The sequence below is a fragment of the Malassezia sympodialis genome, genomic scaffold (genome assembly GCF_000349305.1).
Source record: "Malassezia sympodialis ATCC 42132 genomic scaffold, msy_sf_2, whole genome shotgun sequence".
Taxonomy (NCBI): Eukaryota; Fungi; Basidiomycota; class Malasseziomycetes; order Malasseziales; family Malasseziaceae; genus Malassezia; species Malassezia sympodialis.
In genome coordinates this window covers 446,804-465,377 of record NW_017387800.1, presented here as the reverse complement: position 1 = coordinate 465,377, position 18,574 = coordinate 446,804, and the positions used below count along the sequence as shown (strand labels likewise).

At 59.5% G+C, this 18,574-nt stretch overlaps 8 protein-coding genes and 1 pseudogene across 9 annotated transcripts; 6 read left to right on the top strand and 3 right to left on the bottom strand.

Moving 5' to 3' along the window:
* Positions 1-8: 8 nt before the first annotated feature.
* On the top strand, positions 9-2,083 carry MSY001_0553 (uncharacterized protein; the record flags this gene model as incomplete). Its single annotated transcript, XM_018885644.1, has 2 exons — positions 9-1,290; positions 1,314-2,083. The coding sequence occupies 2 exons, from the start codon at positions 9-11 to the stop codon at positions 2,081-2,083; spliced, it is 2,052 nt and encodes a 683-aa protein (XP_018739179.1).
* A 2,293-nt stretch (positions 2,084-4,376) lies between these two features.
* MSY001_0552 (uncharacterized protein) lies at positions 4,377-6,681 on the top strand (the record flags this gene model as incomplete). The annotated part of the gene is made up of 2 exons (XM_018885643.1): positions 4,377-5,181; positions 5,264-6,681. The coding sequence occupies 2 exons, from the start codon at positions 4,377-4,379 to the stop codon at positions 6,679-6,681; spliced, it is 2,223 nt and encodes a 740-aa protein (XP_018739178.1).
* Positions 6,682-6,718: 37 nt separating this feature from the next.
* MSY001_0551 (uncharacterized protein) lies at positions 6,719-9,213 on the top strand (the record flags this gene model as incomplete). The annotated part of the gene is made up of 4 exons (XM_018885641.1): positions 6,719-7,826; positions 7,876-7,937; positions 8,045-8,245; positions 8,314-9,213. The coding sequence occupies 4 exons, from the start codon at positions 6,719-6,721 to the stop codon at positions 9,211-9,213; spliced, it is 2,271 nt and encodes a 756-aa protein (XP_018739177.1).
* Positions 9,214-9,371: 158 nt separating this feature from the next.
* Positions 9,372-10,361, top strand: GPI8 (uncharacterized protein; the record flags this gene model as incomplete). The annotated part of the gene is made up of 2 exons (XM_018885640.1): positions 9,372-9,572; positions 9,600-10,361. 2 exons carry the CDS (start codon positions 9,372-9,374, stop codon positions 10,359-10,361), a joined length of 963 nt encoding a protein of 320 aa, XP_018739176.1.
* A 77-nt stretch (positions 10,362-10,438) lies between these two features.
* On the bottom strand, positions 10,439-10,926 carry MSY001_0549 (uncharacterized protein; the record flags this gene model as incomplete). The annotated part of the gene is made up of 2 exons (XM_018885639.1): positions 10,439-10,528; positions 10,555-10,926. The coding sequence occupies 2 exons, from the start codon at positions 10,924-10,926 to the stop codon at positions 10,439-10,441; spliced, it is 462 nt and encodes a 153-aa protein (XP_018739175.1).
* A 2,920-nt stretch (positions 10,927-13,846) lies between these two features.
* On the top strand, positions 13,847-14,172 carry MSY001_0548 (uncharacterized protein; the record flags this gene model as incomplete). The annotated part of the gene is made up of 2 exons (XM_018885638.1): positions 13,847-13,998; positions 14,025-14,172. The coding sequence occupies 2 exons, from the start codon at positions 13,847-13,849 to the stop codon at positions 14,170-14,172; spliced, it is 300 nt and encodes a 99-aa protein (XP_018739174.1).
* A 185-nt stretch (positions 14,173-14,357) lies between these two features.
* On the bottom strand, positions 14,358-15,451 carry MSY001_0547 (annotated as a pseudogene). The gene is made up of 2 exons: positions 15,066-15,451; positions 14,358-15,042 (listed from the first exon to the last, which is right to left on the bottom strand). Coding segments are annotated over exons 1-2 (1,071 nt in total).
* A 389-nt stretch (positions 15,452-15,840) lies between these two features.
* On the bottom strand, positions 15,841-16,767 carry MSY001_0546 (uncharacterized protein; the record flags this gene model as incomplete). Its single annotated transcript, XM_018885637.1, has 1 exon — positions 15,841-16,767. The coding sequence occupies one exon, from the start codon at positions 16,765-16,767 to the stop codon at positions 15,841-15,843; it is 927 nt and encodes a 308-aa protein (XP_018739173.1).
* A 111-nt stretch (positions 16,768-16,878) lies between these two features.
* MSY001_0545 (uncharacterized protein) lies at positions 16,879-17,766 on the top strand (the record flags this gene model as incomplete). The annotated part of the gene is made up of 2 exons (XM_018885636.1): positions 16,879-16,945; positions 16,970-17,766. The coding sequence occupies 2 exons, from the start codon at positions 16,879-16,881 to the stop codon at positions 17,764-17,766; spliced, it is 864 nt and encodes a 287-aa protein (XP_018739172.1).
* Between the last annotated feature and the right edge of the window lie 808 nt (positions 17,767-18,574).

Below are 18,574 nucleotides of genomic sequence, written 5' to 3'. Positions count from 1 at the left end.
ACGACCCAATGGGGAAAAAGGCGCGAGGACGTGGCGGCCACCGCGGCCGCGGCCGCGGCGGCCCCGCACGCGGGCGCGCCCATGGCCGCCCTCGTCATGCACAGGGCATGGATATGGACCTAATGGCGTTTGTTGAGCTGCACGGTAAAGAGATGACCCAAAACGCATCCGGCACGGAGCGCAGGCGCGGCGCGCGTGGCGGCTCGCGCGGTGGCGGACGCGGGCGCGGATCGCGCGGCGCGAGAGGACGTGGCGGCGGCCTGTCTATGACGTCGCAGAACCGCGTTCCGTTCGATTACCGGGCCGCCAACCGCAACGGCAACGGGCCGCGCGCGCTGAACGCCACAGACCGCGAGCAGGACTGGGAGCTCGAAGAGAATGTGACTATGGAGGATAGCGACGAAGACGATGACGACGATGACGACGATGATGGAGATGACGAGGAAGACATTGTCATCGAGGCCCACAAGTCCGTGGAGAAAAGTGTGCCGGCTCGTCGCCGAATGGAGGGCCTGTACCTCAATGAGCACCAGCAAGTGGTCGAGAAGAAAGAGTACAATGTGCTGGCTATGCTCAAGCATGCGAATCCTCTGCGGCGCCCCATCCTGTTTGTCAAGGCGTCGGGGGTGTACGACAAGGGCGATGCATCGCCTGCGCCACCTGCTGCAGCGCCCCAGCCTGCACCCAAGGCAGCCAGCAAGCCCAAGCCGGCCGCCAAGGCACCACCCAAGACGGCTGCGCCAGCTTCTGAGCCACCTGCGAAGTCCAGGACTGCCAACGAGTCCGGGTCCTCGCGCGATGGACCTCGGCCTGCGTCCGGCCCACCTAGTGCGTCGAGCGCGCCTGCTCGCTCGCCGAAGCGTGCGAGGCAGGCGCCGCGCTCCGACTGGACCGACGACTTTCTGTCGCTTCGCCTCGCAGACCAGATCCTTGAGAGTGAGGCGCCTCGGAAGCCGGTGTCGGAGCAAGACGCCATTCTCGCCGACTGGCTCGAGAATGCCATGCTGGGCGATATGACGTTGGATGTGCCGGGCATGCCTGGGATCGCGACCGATCCGTTTGGCCCTGCAACGACGCTGGAAGATATCGCGATCGACGCACACGAGCGCGAGCAAGAGGCATGGGAGAGCGGGTCCGACAGCGACATGGAGAGCGACGACATCGACGACTGGCACGCAAGCATGCTGCAGCGCGTCGGGGCTTCGCCTGAGAGTGAGGAAGAGGACGTTGCGCTCAGTGACCTCGGGAGCGACGCATTTTTGTCGGACAAGGGGCGTGTGCCCGCCAAAGGTACGTATCGCGCACTCACGCAGCCGCCCGCGCGCCGCCCTATTCCCAGGACATGCTCTGGGCCGAAGAGCTCCAGGCGCAGTGGGAGAAGGACCGCTCGCGCAAGGCCTCCAAGAGGCAGCAGCGCCAGGCCGCGCGGCAGGCGGCCGCCTTTGATCCGTTCCCCAACACGCATGGCCACGCGAAGACAACGAAAAAGAGCAAGAAGCAGCGCAAAGAGGAAACACGCGAGCGGCGTGCTGCGCTCAAGGCACTGGTCGACGATGACGCGCCGGCCGCCACGGCGCCGCCCGACTCGTTCGCGCAGATCAACGAGTGGATCGTGCGCTTCCTCAGCGATCCCGAGCACACCACGCTCACTCTCCCGGCCATGCGCAAGCGCGATCGTGCGATGGTGCATAATATGGCGGACGCCTACGCGCTCAAGTCCAAGAGCCGCGGGCAGGGCCAGGCGCGGCGCCCGATCCTGTACAAGACGTCGCGCACAGGCACGATTGTGGACCACAAGCGCGTGTCGCGCCTCGTCCGCACACCATTCGGTACTATGGACGACGACACGTTCGATCACCGCGGCCTCGGACGCAGCGGGCGCGTGCGCATCGACGTGGCGCCGCGGCACCGCGAGGGGGCACAAGTGGGCGGTGGCGCTAAGCAAATTGCCGAGGACAACATCGGGCACCAGCTTCTGCGGTCTATGGGATGGACGTCAGGCGAGGGCCTGGGCCAGTCCAAGGGCCGTGCGGAGCCTGTGCTGGCCACCGTCAAGATGACCCGTAGTGGCTTAGGCATGTAGGCGAACGCGCCCCGCGTCGGGCCACGCGCGAGCGCGCGGGGGTCCAATCACGTGGCGTGGAGCCTCGACAAACAAACGCAGGCGGGCGCAGCGGCCGGTTTGTAGACGATCCATCGGTCGAGCACGACGAGGCGGGGAAGTGTGGATGGACAGCTACACGTACCGGTCCGACTCGCCGTCATGGGCAGATCCCATGGCCGATCGAGTGCGTGAGCGGCTCGAGCAAAGCGAGCATGCCATGTGGCTCTCGCACCCGGAGCGAGCTGACCCGCCGCTGCCGCCGAATGCACTGCAGAACGTGCTGCAAGCGCAGGCGCAGGCGCTCAACTCGCCCTCGACGTCATCGCTGCGTCTCGATCTCGGCCACCATATGTCGCCGCGGTTCGACGACGGCGCCGACACACTCGCTCGGCATGCGTCGCCGCGGCGCGCGGTGCCCAGCCTGCCGGATTTGCGGCGCGCGGCGCATGCGTCGTCGCCGCTCCCCGACGCAGACACACCAGGGTCCGCTCTCTCGCCGCGCATGAGCTCGCGCTCCGGCGTGCCGCCGATGCCCGCGGACGCCGCCTTGCATGTGGCCAAGGCCAAGGAGCAGGTCGCTCGCGCGCCAGTCGAGACGCCGAGCCGCCTCTCCATGCGGCGCTTCTCGTCCGACGACTCGTCGGAAGACGAGATCCCCTCTCCGTACGAGCGCCCACCGACGCCGCACTCGTTCGTGCGGCGCACACGCGCGTCGCCCCTGCCGAATGGCTCGACCCCGCCGCTGGAGTCGTGGGGAAAAACCCGCTCGCCGCCGCGCGCGCGTCCCGCGCTGCGGCGCACTGTATCTACCGTGACGATCGTGCGCAAGACGTCGTCGCGCGTAGTGCCAGAGTCCCTGTCGCCCGACAAGCCGCCCGTGCCGCCTGTGCCGATCCCAGGCCTCGCGCGCAACAGTACCAAGCCACCGACGCCGCCCCAGCCGGGCCTCGCTGACTGGACGTCAGCGCTCGACACGCTCGATGCATTCGAGCCCCAGTCGCTGGGCCTGTGGGGCGACCCTGAGCCCGACGCGTCGGCGGGCACCGTGGTCGTGCACGACGACGCCTCGAGTGAGTCGGCGTTTGAGGCGCCCCTCAGGAGCCCGCCTGTGCCGCAGGAGCCGAACCAATCGCAGATTCGACTCGTGGGTGGCCGAGGCGGCACCGACTCGCCCCGGGCGACCTCCGTGGGCAGTCCGTGGCTCAGTACCCCTGTGTCATCGCCCAGGCAGCGCCGCGTCGCTTCTGAAACGTCGAGCCAGGATGCAGCTCGCATGTCGATCCAGACGCTCACACGGGGCACGTCGACGCCCCGCACCGTAAGCACGCCGCGCGCTGCCGCATCCGGCGCGGCGCGGCCTCCCCCCGAGCCGACCTCGGTGCCGGTCGGCGCAGGGGAGTATCATGCGCCGATGGCAGAGCTGCAGCAGTTATCGCTCTCGCCCTCCGCGCCGCCCACCGAGCCTGCCGACGAGTCTGCCGACGAGCCGTCCGCCGGAGATATGGCCTCGACCGTCGAGACGGCAGGGCCTACGCCGCCGTCCAAGGACCACGATATGGTCCTGCCTGAACCAGGTACCGGCCCGAAAATGCAAGCAACGCACATGCAGCCGACCGGTGCGCCGGCCGAGGCCCGCGCTGCGATCGACGAGGCACCGGCGCAAGGGCCGGCGGCGCCACAGGAGCTGGCCGCGGCGCCGAGTGAGCGAGTCGAGCAGCCCGTGGCGGAGACGGAGGCGCCCAGCGCGGCCGACGCACCTCGCCACGCAGCGCCTGCGACGTCCCCGCCGCGCACGCCTCCCGCAGCACGCGAGTCGTCGGCCGTCGCGACGCTGCCCCCCGCGACGCCATCGTTTGTTCCATCCGCAGGCACCGAGGGTCCGTGGTCCGTCTTCGCCTCGCCAGTGCGCCTGCCGCCCGTACCGGTGCCGGTGCCTCGCGCGGTTGCGCCTGATCCACCTGCGTCCCAGCCATCGTTACCGAATACACCCACGAGACAGGGCGCATCGCGGGCACAAAGGCCCACCCAAGCGACGCCTACCGCGTCGCTCGATTCTTCGCCCACGAAAGGAGGACGGCCCGGCTCGAATCCGTTCCGACGGCCTGGCAGCACGTCGTCGCGTGCGGACCTGTCGTCGCATTCGTCAGAGCCACCTGGCCTCGGCCTCGACGCATCGCCTGCCGCTGTCGCCGGTGCGGCCGCATTCTTCCAGCGCCGCTGGCTGGAGAAGCCGACGCCTGTCACCAGGGACCCCTCGCCCGACACCTCGGGCATGACGCGCTCCCACTACGAGCCCGACGTATCATTGCAGACCATGCCGGGTGGCGGCCCTCTGGTGTCAGAGTCAATGGGGAATGAGTGGGCGAGTATGATGCTCGAGCCGCAGGACGACGACTCGGAGGTGAACGGTGGACCGGCGGCGCTGACGCCGCGCGCGCCGGACACCGGTGCCGTGCCGACGCCGCCGGCGCTGCCCTCACCTGTGGCAGCGCGCGAGCTCACCGGGCATCCCGGCACACTGAGCCCGCCCCTGACCAGTCTGGCCTCGTCGCCCGTACTGCGCATGCTGGGCTCGCCTGCGCAGGACACGTCGCCGCTCCGTGCCGTAGACGGCACGCCATCGAAGAAGGGGGTGCCTGTGACGAGTGTCCCGGTCCAGTCAACGCCCCCTGCACCGTCGACGCCGTCGCATGCGTCCAAGAAGCGCGCGCAAGGCTCGGGGCCATCGAACGATTCGCCCTTGTCCTCTCTGCGGCGCGGTCCATCCATGGCGTTGCCCGGCACGTACGTGCCGAGTGTGTCGACGTCGCATCCGCCCACAACGCCACCCACACCCAGCACACGGGGTGCCAGCAAGAGCAACGCAACGCCCACCCGCTCGACGCCAAGCAGGGCCCCTGCGCCTGCTGCTGCGCCTGCTGCTTCGCCTGCCCGCGCCCCTGCTGCTGCGCCTGCTGCCTCGCCTGCCCGTGCCTCTGCTGCTGCACTTGCTGCTTCGCCTGCCCGTGCCCCTGCTGCTGCGCCTGCTGCTTCGCCTGCCCGTGCCCCTGCTGCTGCGCCTGCTGCTTCGCCTGCCCGTGNCCTCTGCTGCTGCGCCTACTACTTCGCCCGTTTCCGCGCCTGCTGCCAGCTCGCCGCCGCGTATGGCACCACGCACAGCGCGTGATTACCCTGGCCTGCAGCCGCAGCCTAGTCTCGTTGCGCCGTTTGAGCTGCAGAACCGCCCACTCGTTCTTCCGACGGGCCCCGATGTGAAGCGCCCGCCGGGCGGGTTCTGCCTTGAGTGCATGATGCGCGACGAAGATATGATCGACGTCAAAGTCGATGACCCGGCCGTGTGGGAACGTGAGAGCGATGTGCAATTCTACGAGGCGATTCGCTGGGAGCACAAAGCCCGCGAGAAAGACTCACAGTCGAGCACCACCTCGCCGCTGCGTCATCCGATGCTGGGCACGCCGCTGACGCATGTGGCAGTGCGCCAGGTCGCCTCGGGCGACGAGCTGTCCGTGGCGAATCTACGGGAACACACAGCAACAAGTCGTCTCTCGACCACGGCCAAGGCACGCACCGTGCAGATGTTTGTGAAGCAGCAGCGCCGCATCCTTGGCCTGGACGACGCACAGGACGTGAGTGCCCATGGCCCCGCGCCTACTGTGCCGCCGCCTGTCTCGCCCGTGGCCACCGGAGCGTCGTGGCCTGCATACCTCTCGCCTGTGCTAAGTGTCAGCCCGCAGCCGAACCCGTACGCAACGCCGCCGCTCTCGGGGGCTCGTGCACCGGCGCCAGTGACGCTGGCTACGATCACTTCGCAGGCAAGTCACGGGGCGCCGGCGAGCCCGGTGTCTGCGCTGCGATCGCCTCCGCCGACTGTGCCCACGCCAGGTCTGTCGTTGCGCCCGACTCTGGATACGCCTGCTACGCCGCGAACCAAAGACACGACCGAGGCGCGCAGTGCGCGCAAGTCGGGTGAGAGTGCGCGCCGCACACGTCCCTTGCACAGCTCGCCGGAGCGACCGAGCACTAGCTCGTCGATGCGCTCGCCAAAGCGCCGCGAAGCGAGCGTGCGTCGCGATGGCACGCCTGCGTCGCCTGCCCCAGCGTCGCCTGCCCCAGCGCCACCTGCCCCCACGTCGCCTGCCCCCACGTCGCCTGCCTCAGCGTCGCCCCGCCGGCCGCGAGGCCACGCTGCTGCGCCTGTGCCTCCGGTTGTGCCGGCCGACGCAGCAGGCGAGCCCGACGCAGGTCTCACCAGCGAACTATCCATGGACGATGGTCCAGATGATGCGCACAAGAAGTCGGGTCAGCCGCTGCGCGGCTTCTTCCGCAAAAAGATACGTGGCGATGACGGTGACAGCATGCGTTCGCGCCGCCGGGCCAAGACCACGCAGGTCAGTCCGGACCTTTCTATGGACGACGACGATGCCAAGTCGTTCTGGAAGCGGCTCTCGCGTTCGCCCAAATCAAATTCATCGCACAAGTCTGGTCGCTTTGCATCAGTGAAGCTGCCGCCCCCTCCGCCAGTCCCCCCGGTTCCCCCCAACATGTCCCCGGCCACGGCCACCCAGCCCCACACGTAGCTGTAGCACCGTCATTAGAAACCTCCACCCCGCCTCCATGTCGCTCCAGCGGCGCTCGGTCGACACGCTCCTGTCGCGTGCGTGCGCCCATAGTGCGCTCGGACCGCATGACCCAGCGACGTCGCGGACGTTCCTGCGCGAGAAGTGTCGTGTGCTTGTAGTCGGCGCGGGTGGCCTTGGATGCGAGATTTTGGCGAACCTTGCCATGATGGGATTCGGACACATGGACGTGATTGATATGGACACCATTGATGTGTCGAACTTGAACCGGCAGTTCCTCTTCCGCGAGTCTGACATCGGGCAGCCCAAGTCGACAACGGCTGCAGCGTTTGTGCAGAAGCGCGTGCCTGGCGTACACATCACACCGCACGTGTGTCGCATCCAGGACAAGGACGAGGCTTTCTACATGCAGTTCCACCTCATTGTGTGCGGCCTCGACTCAGTCGAGGCACGGCGCTGGATCAATGCCACACTCGTTAATATGGTCGACGAAAGTCGTCCTGAGTCGCTCAAGCCCCTCATCGACGGGGGCACAGAGGGGCTCAAAGGGCAGGCACGCGTCATCCTGCCCACCATCACCAGCTGCTACGAATGCAGCCTGGATATGCTGCCGAAGCGCACTGTCTATCCCGTGTGCACAATCGCCAACACGCCCCGTCTCCCAGAGCACTGCATTGAGTGGGCCAGCGTCTTGGAGTGGCCGCGCGTGCGCCCCGGGCAGAAACTCGATACCGACGACCCCGAGCATATCCAGTGGGTCATGGATACGGCGCTGGCCCGCGCTCAGGGCTTCCACATTGACGGCATTAACTGGTCACTCACGCAGGGCGTCATCAAGAACATCATCCCCGCCGTCGCCAGCACGAACGCCATTATTGCTGCTGCATGCACGCAGGAAGCCTTCAAGATCGCCACGTCCACCGCACCCTATCTCAACAACTACATGATGTATGCGGGCAACGAAGGCATGTATACCTATACGTTCGACTATGCCCGGCGCCCCGACTGTCCGGTCTGCGGTAGCATCTCGCGCGCACTCGCGATGCGCAGCGCCGACACCCTCGAGAGCCTCGTGGATCTCCTACGGGAACTGCCCGATATGTACGTGTCCCCCACTCACCATCAGCCAGTGCAAGCGGCCCACCGTATCCAGCGATCAGGGACCTCTTTACTATACCGCCCCTCCTGCATTAGAAGAGGCAACGCGCGCGAATCTCGAGCTGACACTTGCGCAACTGGGCCTGCACGATAAGGACGTCCTGTCGGTGACCGATCCGCAGTGGCCTTTTGCCCTCCAAATTGAGTTGGCTTTGTCATAGAGCTCCTCCACTAATTGGGTCGTTTTTGTCGAGCCATGCCCAAGGCGTCCGGCGAGATGCCCTCGGCGGCCCAGTCTGCCGTGCTCATGCGCTCGGATCCCCTCCCAGAGAACACACCGCAGGCTCTGGGTCCACAGTTTGACACGCAGGACCCCCGAGATGCGTTTGCACTCATGAGCAGCATGGGCTCCATTGGCTTCCAAGGCACATCCGTGGCGGAGGCCGTGCGAATTATCGAGCGCATGGTATGTGCATCGTACTCACTCAGCGTACCTGGCGCCTTCGTGATGATCCGGCATTTCAAATGAGTGAGGAGGAAGCAGGTTTGTCCGAAAACGACCCGCGCCACCCCAACAACGTTCGCTGCACCATCTTGCTGGGCTACACCTCGAACCTGATCTCTTCCGGCTTGCGCGAAGTTATTCACTTCCTCGTGAAGCACAAGTATGTCTCGGGCATTGTTACCACGGCGGGAGGCGTCGAAGAAGACTTTATCAAATGTCTCGGTCCGACCTATCTCGGCCAATTTCACCTGGATGGCTGGTCCCTCCGCAAGCAGGGGCTGAACCGCATTGGCAACCTGATTGTACCGAACGACAACTATTGCAAGTTTGAGGACTGGGTCATGCCAATCCTCGACAAGATGCGCGCCGAGCAAGATACGGCGCCACCAGAGGAGAATGGCGAAAAATTTGCGTGGACGCCCAGCCGTGTTATTGAGCGTCTAGGACACGAAATCAACGACGAGCGCAGTGTCTACTATTGGGCCGCAAAAAATGGGATTCCCGTGTTTTGCCCTGCACTTACAGATGGATCCCTCGGGGATATGATCTACTTTCACTCCTACAAGAACCCGGGCCTGACCATCGACATTGTGCGAGACATCCGGCGCTTAAATGACATCAGCGTCAAGGCAAAAAAGGCAGGCATTATCATTCTAGGTGGTGGTGTTTGCAAGCATCAGATTGCCAATGCTATGCTCTTCCGTAATGGTGCAGACTTTGGCGTCTACATCAATACCGGCCAGGAGTTCGACGGGTCCGACAGCGGAGCGCGACCTGACGAGGCAGTGAGTTGGGGCAAACTCAAGAGCAAAGAAAACGGAGGCGATACTGTAAAAGTGTACTGCGATGCTACGATTGTATTCCCCTTCATTGTGGCCGCCACATTCGCCAAGGCCCACTGGGACGAGAGGCGTAGCGCCCAGCCATAGCCCAGGCTCATGCATAGTGCACACCTCCACTTACAGCACCTCCACTTACAGCTCGGCGCGTCCGCGAGACGTTTGCCCCGCTCCGCTGCTTCATGGCCCGTGTAGCGCGTAGCACGACCCGGCGCATTGCGCTTCTTCTCGCGCTTGTAGTAGCATTCATGGCTATTCTTCTGGGTGCACTCCCGATTTTCTCTCCTGAGACATTCCTTCCAGCCGAGCACCTTCAGGCCGTCCAGCAGTTTTTCCAGAAAGCAAGTACAGACTTGGATGAACCGGGGCCATACGTCGCCCGTGCCAGTGTCCATACAAATAATTGGGCCGTCCTTGTTTGTACGTCCAAGTTCTGGTTCAATTATCGTGTGCGTGCTTTTGTCCACTGACTTCAGCACATGGCCAATGTTCTGGGCATGTATCGCACTGTGAAACGGTTGGGAATGCCGGACAGTCACATTATCCTCATGCTGGCGGATGATGTCGCATGTAATGCTCGAAATCCCTACCCAGGGTCCGTCTGGTCAGAAAGCCACCATGACATTGACTTGTATGGAGACGACGTCGAAGTGGACTATCGCGGCTATGAGGTGACTGTGCCCAATCTTCTAAGGCTCTTGACAGGTCGCGTGCCTGTGCATACCCCGCGCTCCAAGAAGCTCGAGTCAGACGAGCATTCGAATGTGTTTCTGTACATGACAGGCCATGGCGGCGACGAGTTCCTCAAATTTCAAGATGCCGAGGAGATTAGCGCCTACGACCTGGCTGATGCCATCGAGCAAATGTGGGAGAAGCGCCGATATCACGAGCTGCTTTTTATGATTGATACATGCCAGGCAAGTACAATGGCCTCGCGCATCTACAGCCCCAATGTGCTTGCGATGACCAGCAGCGTGAAGGGCCAGAATTCCTATTCGTTTAGCAACGATTACGCTGTGGGTGTCCCACTAATCGATCGCTACACGCGTGCGGTGCTCGAGTTCATGGAAAGCGTCACCCGCACGTCTTCGCAGACCTTACAGGATCTCTTTTCAAATCTCGAAGGCCAGAACATATATTCCACGCCGACTGTTCGCCAAGATCTATTTGGCAAACCACTGAAAGACGTAAAAGTCACTGACTTTTTCGGGGCCGTAGCACAAGTGCAGCTAACATAATACCGGTTTGTAGCATGGTTTGTCGTACGTGTAATCTACTTGAATTCTTCTGCGTTGCCGGTCTGTCATTAGTCACTCTAGCACACACCATAATGAGGCCCACTGTCCGTCAGTCGACTCGAGCACGTACCGATTAAGCCAAAGAGACCAAGAATGCTGCTAAAGACCTGGAGTGTCAACATAATGCACATACCTCAACGACCAAGATTTTCACAAATAGTTGCGGGTTGGCCGCATCAGCCACCGCAGCATTGGCACCCGTAATACCCACGGACACACCACACACCAAGTTGCACAGTCCGACTGTCAGACCGCCCCAAAATAGTGCGTAGCCGGTGAGATAGTTTTGTGGGGTCCAAAGACCATTTGCACCGTCTTCTAGGCGCGCTGAAATCTTTGCAGAGAATACGATAGCCATGATAACGCCATAGATCGCGACCACTTCGCAGAAAATGATACTAATCAAGTTTTTGGTCGTAATCCGAGGGGACCGCACACCCGCGCCCAGAATCGAAGAGCCTGTAATAAAGATACCCCTACATTGTAAGCATTCATGACGAACCATCCAGCTCCAATGATACTAAGGCCAATGCACAGACCAATACCCGTGTTGGCCCACACATACGGGCTCACCTCCTCTAGAAATGTGCCCACGGCAAACTGGTCACCAGAACCTTCCGTAAGTATGATTACCACCAACCGGAAAGCACAAGGTATCCTGCCCCATATAATAAGACAGCGGCCAGGGCGCCGAGTGTGGTATAAGCGATCGCACCCATGCTGTTGGTCGGCGTGGAGAGGGCGCGGATTGCAGCCATATCGCAGGCCCGCGCTGACTAAACACTATAAACTATTGGAGAGACCAAAGATGGTTGAGAGGCACACGTTGGTAAATTCATCATGCTCCTGGAAGTACGAGTAGACCAGCGTGTTCATCTCGGAGCTTCGATCTTCGAAGAATTTAGGTCGATTATTGATGAGGAGATGCAAGGAAAAAGTTTCGTTGGACGAATGACTGATGGCGTTCTCTAGATGTACGCGCCATACGGCTTCATTACTTGCATCGAAAATATCAGCCACGACAGGAAGCTTGAGGGCCATGACAGGCTCCCAGTTGACGGGATATACGAGAGAAGGGTAGGGAGGGTATCCTAGGAGACTGGTCGATTCATTTTTGTTGCAACCAATGCGTAAATGCCGCAACAATATTAATAGAGCATGCGTTGCTAGTACCGTACGACGAATCGTTTCGCACAGACTCCACCAAAGGAAGCCAAATGGTTTCACATCAGTATCCTGCTGCAAAGACTTGGACCATGATTCCCAGGCGCGTTCTTGCAAATGAAGGCCTTCTCGAGCCAGAATGCTTACGATTGCTTGCAGGATATCAATCGTTTCCGGAATAAGCCGAGAGTACCATTCTCGACCAATTGCAGACCTTGGCGACCCGGGTGCCAAGTTCATAGGATACCTCACCTCCTCAAATACACTCACGACCGTGTAACACCACAGCGCCTGAACAATACCCACAAGCTCCCAAGCATCATCGAAACTGGTTGCAGGCTGCTCTATACCTTTTAACCAGGACTTTCCTTGCTCAATTTCGCGGACTTTGATTAGGATACCACGAGCTGTTTCAATAACAGATGAAAGTTCTTTACCGACAAGACGCCATATCCAACTTTCACTTGTAGGAAGGCGCATTGCAAGGGCAGCCAGCACCGAGCTCGCAATGGCCAATGGAGCTGGCAAGCGATCTTTCATTATCATTAGCAGATTGCGGTGCAAAAAGGGCGGATGTGGCGCACTAGGCTCACGTAGAAACAGAAACGAACAATAAGTTAGAAATCTTGACATTACAGAAAGCGATAGGGTAGATTTCGGGTCATCCGCTCGCAGAATATGCGAGACAGGAAAGTGGGCCATAGTGTACTTGTGAAACTGCCATTGGGCACTAGTGTCCTGTCTCCACCAGTCAATGGCACTGATAAAAGCAGGCGATGAAGTCTCGAAAGACTTTTTCGCTTCATTATCGATGCTTGCTTGTTTGTCCGAGGCTTCATTATCGGTGCGCATTTGCGCGTCTCTCGCTGTGGGCGTACGAGAAGCATCCGTCGCAGATATGAGACCATTCCAGCCAGTGCATGGACCCTGCTCATACATGGGTGACGGTACAATAGGCTCGTCTAGCCATGTATTCCAGTCTTGTGTGATGGCCCCGGCGATAGAGTTCCCCGGCGAAAGTGCCGAAGCCAAATTACGACTCGGTGTGATAGGCACTTGAAGGCCTGCAGGAAAGTTCAAATTCGATGTACACAGCCGGGTGAGCTGGGGCATCGCTTTTGGCGTTTGTTCGTTCGGCTGAGATATAGTCGGAAAGTTGGTATCCAGCGCAAGCTTTCCAGTCCTGTTTAGCATCATTGACTTGGTCGCATTAGTCGGGGCAACAAGAGAAGCACCTGTCATGCTAGGTATGGGCGCTCTCATTTGTGACAACATTGACTGTGGAGCCGAGGCAGACTCCATCGTGGAGGATGGCACAGTTGCGACGGAGGGACCAACACCCGTGGAGAGCGCTGGCCAAAAAGGAACGGTCGAAGAAAGTTGCGGCTGCGACACTCTGGCATTTGGAAAGCTCACGTTCTCATTTGAAGATTCTACCCAATCCAACTTCGTCATGCTGGATTCGATCGAGTCGGTGGTGCGATTGCCATCACTTTCATCGCCCGATGTATCCATCATCGAGAATGTGGGGAGATTTTTTGACGAAGACCATATACTGCTGTCGCTCGAACGACGCTTGATATCGACATCAAGTGCGTGGCTGGATGAACGTGGTACCAAATAGGATGCAGCACGCACGTCTTGGCTATACTCTTCTGTCCATGACGGTTGGAACGCAGACATGCTCCATTCCCGTGCACGCCGTGCGTTAGGATTGCCAGTATGAGGTGCATAAACACAGTTGATTCCACGGGCTTGGCAGCGCCCGCATTGAGGGTACGCCAAGTCGCATCGTGCCTTGCTCTTGGCACAAGCATAGCAACTTTTTTGGCGATCCACTGAGGGATTTGCCAGCGCACGGGCCTCCCGATGTTGATGCCTTCTGAGAAGATCCTCTGGATGTTAGCCGGCCCCTCTGCATACCTCTCGCGAAAGATTTGTGACAACGTTGACACTTGTAGCGGCCAGATCCATGCCTGGTCGCAGTTTTTCTTTGCGAATTTTCTTGAATTTCATCATCGCTGGATGCTGTGACCTTCTCATGAGCAGAGGCTCCGGCATGGCTCATTGTGCCGGAGCGGTCTGTAAGCCAGTCCTAGTAAAGCCGATACTTTACTGTATCTGAATCGGTCAAGCATTTCGCGACGTCGGAAATCCATTAACGTTTCGGCCGAAATATGCCAAGAATCTGCACGGACCTGAGATGCAACTCTGGTCGACCTGCACCCGCACAATGGTTGAATGGGTCACATTGCTAAGCGATGTGCGTGTGTTCAATCTTACTTCAGGATGGCTATCGTTTTGTGATTGACCGTGAATGGGCTATGCTGAGTGGAACTATCCAAACCATGCTTTCTATGGAGGAAGGCGGTTTCTCGGAGGCACAGAGCGGTGTTTGTCAATTGCAAATTCGGTAGGTAGAGGCGCCTCTGACTTTAGCGGTCAAGTACTCGAAAAGGTGGTCGAATACCTTCAGTGGCACGCGCGTAACCAGGACCGCTCTGAGTTTTCTATCAAAGACTTTGAGCGCAAGATACCACCTGAGCTGGCGCTCGAACTGTACGTCGATCCTACATATTGCAGCTGACAGACAGTTTGATGGCAGCCGACTTTCTGGAAGGTATGCCAGGGGTTTTCTGACCATGCAGTATGAGAAATATGTAGTGTACATTAGGTATCTATTCTGGCCCAGGGGCTGCCATCCGTTATGGACATATATTTTTCGGTTTGTCGCGGGGTCGTACGGCCCTGCGGCGAGCGGTCCGCGTTGATCACACCAAATGGCCGCCTTTTGGGTGTAAAGTCGCCTTGCTTGTGTATATCCAATGGGCTGGTTGATGGGTTTTTTGGCGTGGTCGTTCGTTCTTTACACGGTGTCTCAGCAGCGGCTCGTGGTCGCACGATGCGTCGTGCACTTCCGATTGATGCAGAGGAGCGCACAAGGGCGCGAGATCCAAATCTCATACCTTGCATGTCCATATCAGCTGCATCGATACCTTGACGCTGAGCCGAGCGCAAGCGTGCCTGCTCTCGCGCTAAGGCCAAGCGATATGCTACTCCATCGCTGGGATTCGAGCCGCGCGACGGCAAAGGCGGGATCCCTGTCTCCTGAAACGGATCAGCCCATGGCATGGGTCCAAAGTGGGCGCGAGAGCCAGTCACTTCAGACCGGGCCCCGCGCGTCGTCTCCTTGGGTGAGGGCCTTTCGATATTTTCTTTTTCTTGCTCCCGGAGAATGCCTGCCTTCGGAACAGACAATGGCCTCGTCAGAGGCACTCGCTCCTGCACCGGAGTTTTTCTCGTCACTCCTGGGTCACCAATGCGCTCTACCCGCTTGCGCATGCCAATGGCGTCCGTTGCAGCGGTCGACGGGCTTTCCGTGTCAACCGATTCGCGCTTGGCAGGCGGCACAGTCGCCAGGTATCGTTGCGCTGTTGCGGAGAGTGTCTCACAAAAACTAAATGAGCAAAAAACACATACCTCTCGCAGCGAGCAGGCCACAATGCTGCGTACTGGGCATAGACTTGCCGACCCAGGGCGCGAACTTGGGGGTTTGCATCGGTAACGAGTGCCTGCATAGCATGCTCAATACCCGCGACACGCCTTTCAAGTTCGTCAGCCCCACATACCTCGAGTAGCACAGCCAAAGATCCCGCCGCGCAGGACCGCAAAGTCGCAGCTTTCTCCTGCATGGCATGCAGTAAATAGGGCACGATTTGAGGCAAGTGACAGTGTCGACAAATTAGATACAAGCTCTTCTCCGCGCGGCGCAAGGCCACTTTGTTGGTACGCCCACAAATCTGTAGCAAGGGCGGCACAAAAATAGGAACAAGCGGCGCAAACCTGTCGCCTAGACGGGGCGCCATGGAATTCAGCACATCGCTGGCCGTGCCCGATAGGCGCGTGCGCTCAGAAAGAAGCTGCGGGTAAGGAAACAAAAACAAACCGATCGGACGATGCAAGGGGAAAGGTCGCGTACGCGCGCGACGTACGTGGGGACCTTCGTCGCACCCTCTTTGGTGAGTGCCTGGAACTGAGACAGAGCACGCTCGATGCGGTCCCATGTTTCTTCTGTTTCAGAAAGATTCATGGTAGGCACCAGGGGTGCCAAAGCATGCTCCAAATCACCCTCTGAGGCAATTAGGCCCATGGCCAGTGCAGACACTTGACGTAACGAGGGTGTATAAAGCCAGACTTTAGGCTGCGCCTGCGCCTAAACAACACTTTCTGTCGCGACGTGTGTCTATTCACGTGACTAAAAAACGAAGGGGAACATGATCTTACGCTGACGAGGGTACTGGTCGGCGAACTCCTTGCGGTAGTTCTTGTGCTTCTTGATGGCCCACAAAGTCATCTGCACCGTAGAAACGACAAGGAATATGAGGCCACTGAGGGAGAGAGTCATGAGAGTAATTGCGAGCCAGGCGAGCGACTCGAAGAAGTAGTTGGGGCAGCTCACTAGCTCAAACAGAGCGCCCCGGGGAATCTGGCGCACACGAGTGCCTTTCGGGCGCAGATTCATGAGAATGAGGTGCGACTGTAAGTTTCCCAGCTCCGCAATAGTCCACAGTAGAGAGCAGGCTCCAAGATACACGAGGTTGTCGCGGATCGTCCCTTTGACAGCCTGTGCGCCCAGCGATGGAGAGTAGACACCACCCGCAAGGAGTACACCGGAGAGCAACCAGTAGTGACCCGAGTTCTTGACAATGTTGAAGGCCGGCATTGTAGCATTCGAGAAACGGTGCACAAAGACCGTCTCGAACTCACGCTTGGCAAAGTGCAGCACCACCAGAACAAGGACCAACTTTTGCACGAGAGACTTGTCATACTGGAACCCGAAGTACGACCACACGAGAGGGGCCAGATAATAAATGATGGGGTGAATGAGCAAGGGGCCAGCATATTCGACAAGAAAGACAGTGCGCCAGCTGATCTGTGGGCCGAGATCCTTGACCGACAAGCGCGCGTTGTTCTCAATGCCCAGATCCGTGAGGCGCTTTTCGTCGCCCACCAATGGCCTCTTCTGAGCGTCTGTGAGACGTTGGCGCACGATGGGAAGTGCCGGAACCAAGTGGGCAATGCCATTCTTTAGCATTCCGAGCGTAGCATCCTCCGGCATGTTTATCTCCAGGGGAAAGTAGGCCCCCTTGATCTTCCCGCGACTCTCCACGAACAGTTGCATAGTAGGTGAAGCGGGAAGCGAAGCGCTCGCTCACATTTAGACCAATTCACTGCACCTGGGAATTATGTATGCACGGCCCATTCGCTTTATTCTTCCAGTCGCCTAATCACCATGGCGGACGATCAGGAACGCGCTTTTCTTGACTGGTTCACCTCAAATGGCGGCTGGATTGACTCTCGTTTGTCGTTGCAAAAGATACCAGGGATGGGCCGAGGCCTTGTAGCCCTGAGTGCGATCTCTGAGAACGATCGCCTGTTTTCTATTCCTCGCTCCATGCTCATGAATCTCGGCACTAGCGGTCTGCAAGCGGCATGTGAGGCTGCTGAGCAGGAGAAAGCGCCGCGTGAAGGACTTGCATGGAAAGACGTACTGGAGCATGGCTGGTGTGGACTCATTTTGATGCTCATGTGGGAGCACTGGCGCGCGTCTACGCAGGGCGAGACGACCGGCATGACCTGGGGCCCCTACTTTGGTATTATGCCGTCGACGTTTTCCACACCTATGTTCTGGACAGCTGAGCAGTTGGATATGCTCCAAGGTACTGACATTCAAGACAAAATTGCGCGTGCTGAGGCCGAAGAGGACTATTGTACCTATGTGCGTCCCTATATCGAGCAATATCCTCATATCTTTGTGGGCGTCCATGCGTCGGACTTGCATGCTGTGATCGAGAAGTACTACCATATTGAGATGTACCACCGCATGGGCTCGTCGATCCTAAGCCGCAGCTTCCATGTAAAGCGCGACCTTAGCCACGCCGAGTCCGACGAGGCGGACATTACGTTTGCCCCTGCCGAGGTCGCCGTGGAGCGTGCCATGCCTCGTGGCGACGAGGGCGACGAAGTGGATCACGAAGAGTCGGCTGAGATTGACATGGACGAAAATGATGAAAGTGAGGATGAGGAGAACGACGAAGACGTCCGGGACATCTCGATGGTGCCGATGGCGGATATGCTCAATGCCAAGTTTGGCTCGGAAAATGTATGTGGACGCCACTAATGCAGACACGCTGTTTCTACAAGCGCGAAGCACTTGAAATGCGATGCACCAAGCCGATTCAGGTCGGCGAGCAGTTGCTCAACACCTACGGCAACCCGCCCAATAGCGACCTACTGCGGCGCTATGGTTTTGTGGATGAGCCCAACCGCGGCGATCTGGGTACGTTGCATATATCTGATCCTAGTCGAACTACCTGCGATGACCGTGCTAGAGGCAGCGGTTGCCAAGCTGACGCAAATCACTGGCGCCCCCCAAGATACGATCGCAGCTTATCTGGGCCAACGATTCGAGTGGGCTTGCACGGAATTAGGCATGGATGAAGTGTTTTTGCTCGCACGACTGAGCAAGCCGACGCCCACCCCACCTTTTAGCTCGACGCTCGACTTGCAGCCTGGTACACTGTCGTCGTCGGAGAAGCGCACCTTGAGCCGTGCGGCGGGCGAAGTTCCCGACGACCTCGTCGGGTTCGCGCGCCTACTGTGTGTCTCGCAGTCTGGGTTTGAGCGTGCGCAGAAGAAGGACGCCTTGCCTTCAGCACGCCTCGATGCTGTCGAGGCACTGGACGAGGGCTGGCCCGGCTCACCGCCTGCCGGTGCGGCTCTGGCCGTCGCTTCTCTGCTGGCCGACGCTGTGCAGCGCCGTGCATCGGTGTATCCTACTTCATGGTCCGAAACCGCGTCGCAGTTGGCCGCATGTGCACCATCCACGGAAGACCCGCTCCGCATGGCACTTGTCGTCCGAGCCGGTGACCAGGTGATCCTTGATGAGCATCACAGGTTATTCACGCTTCTACTGGCACATGCTCGGG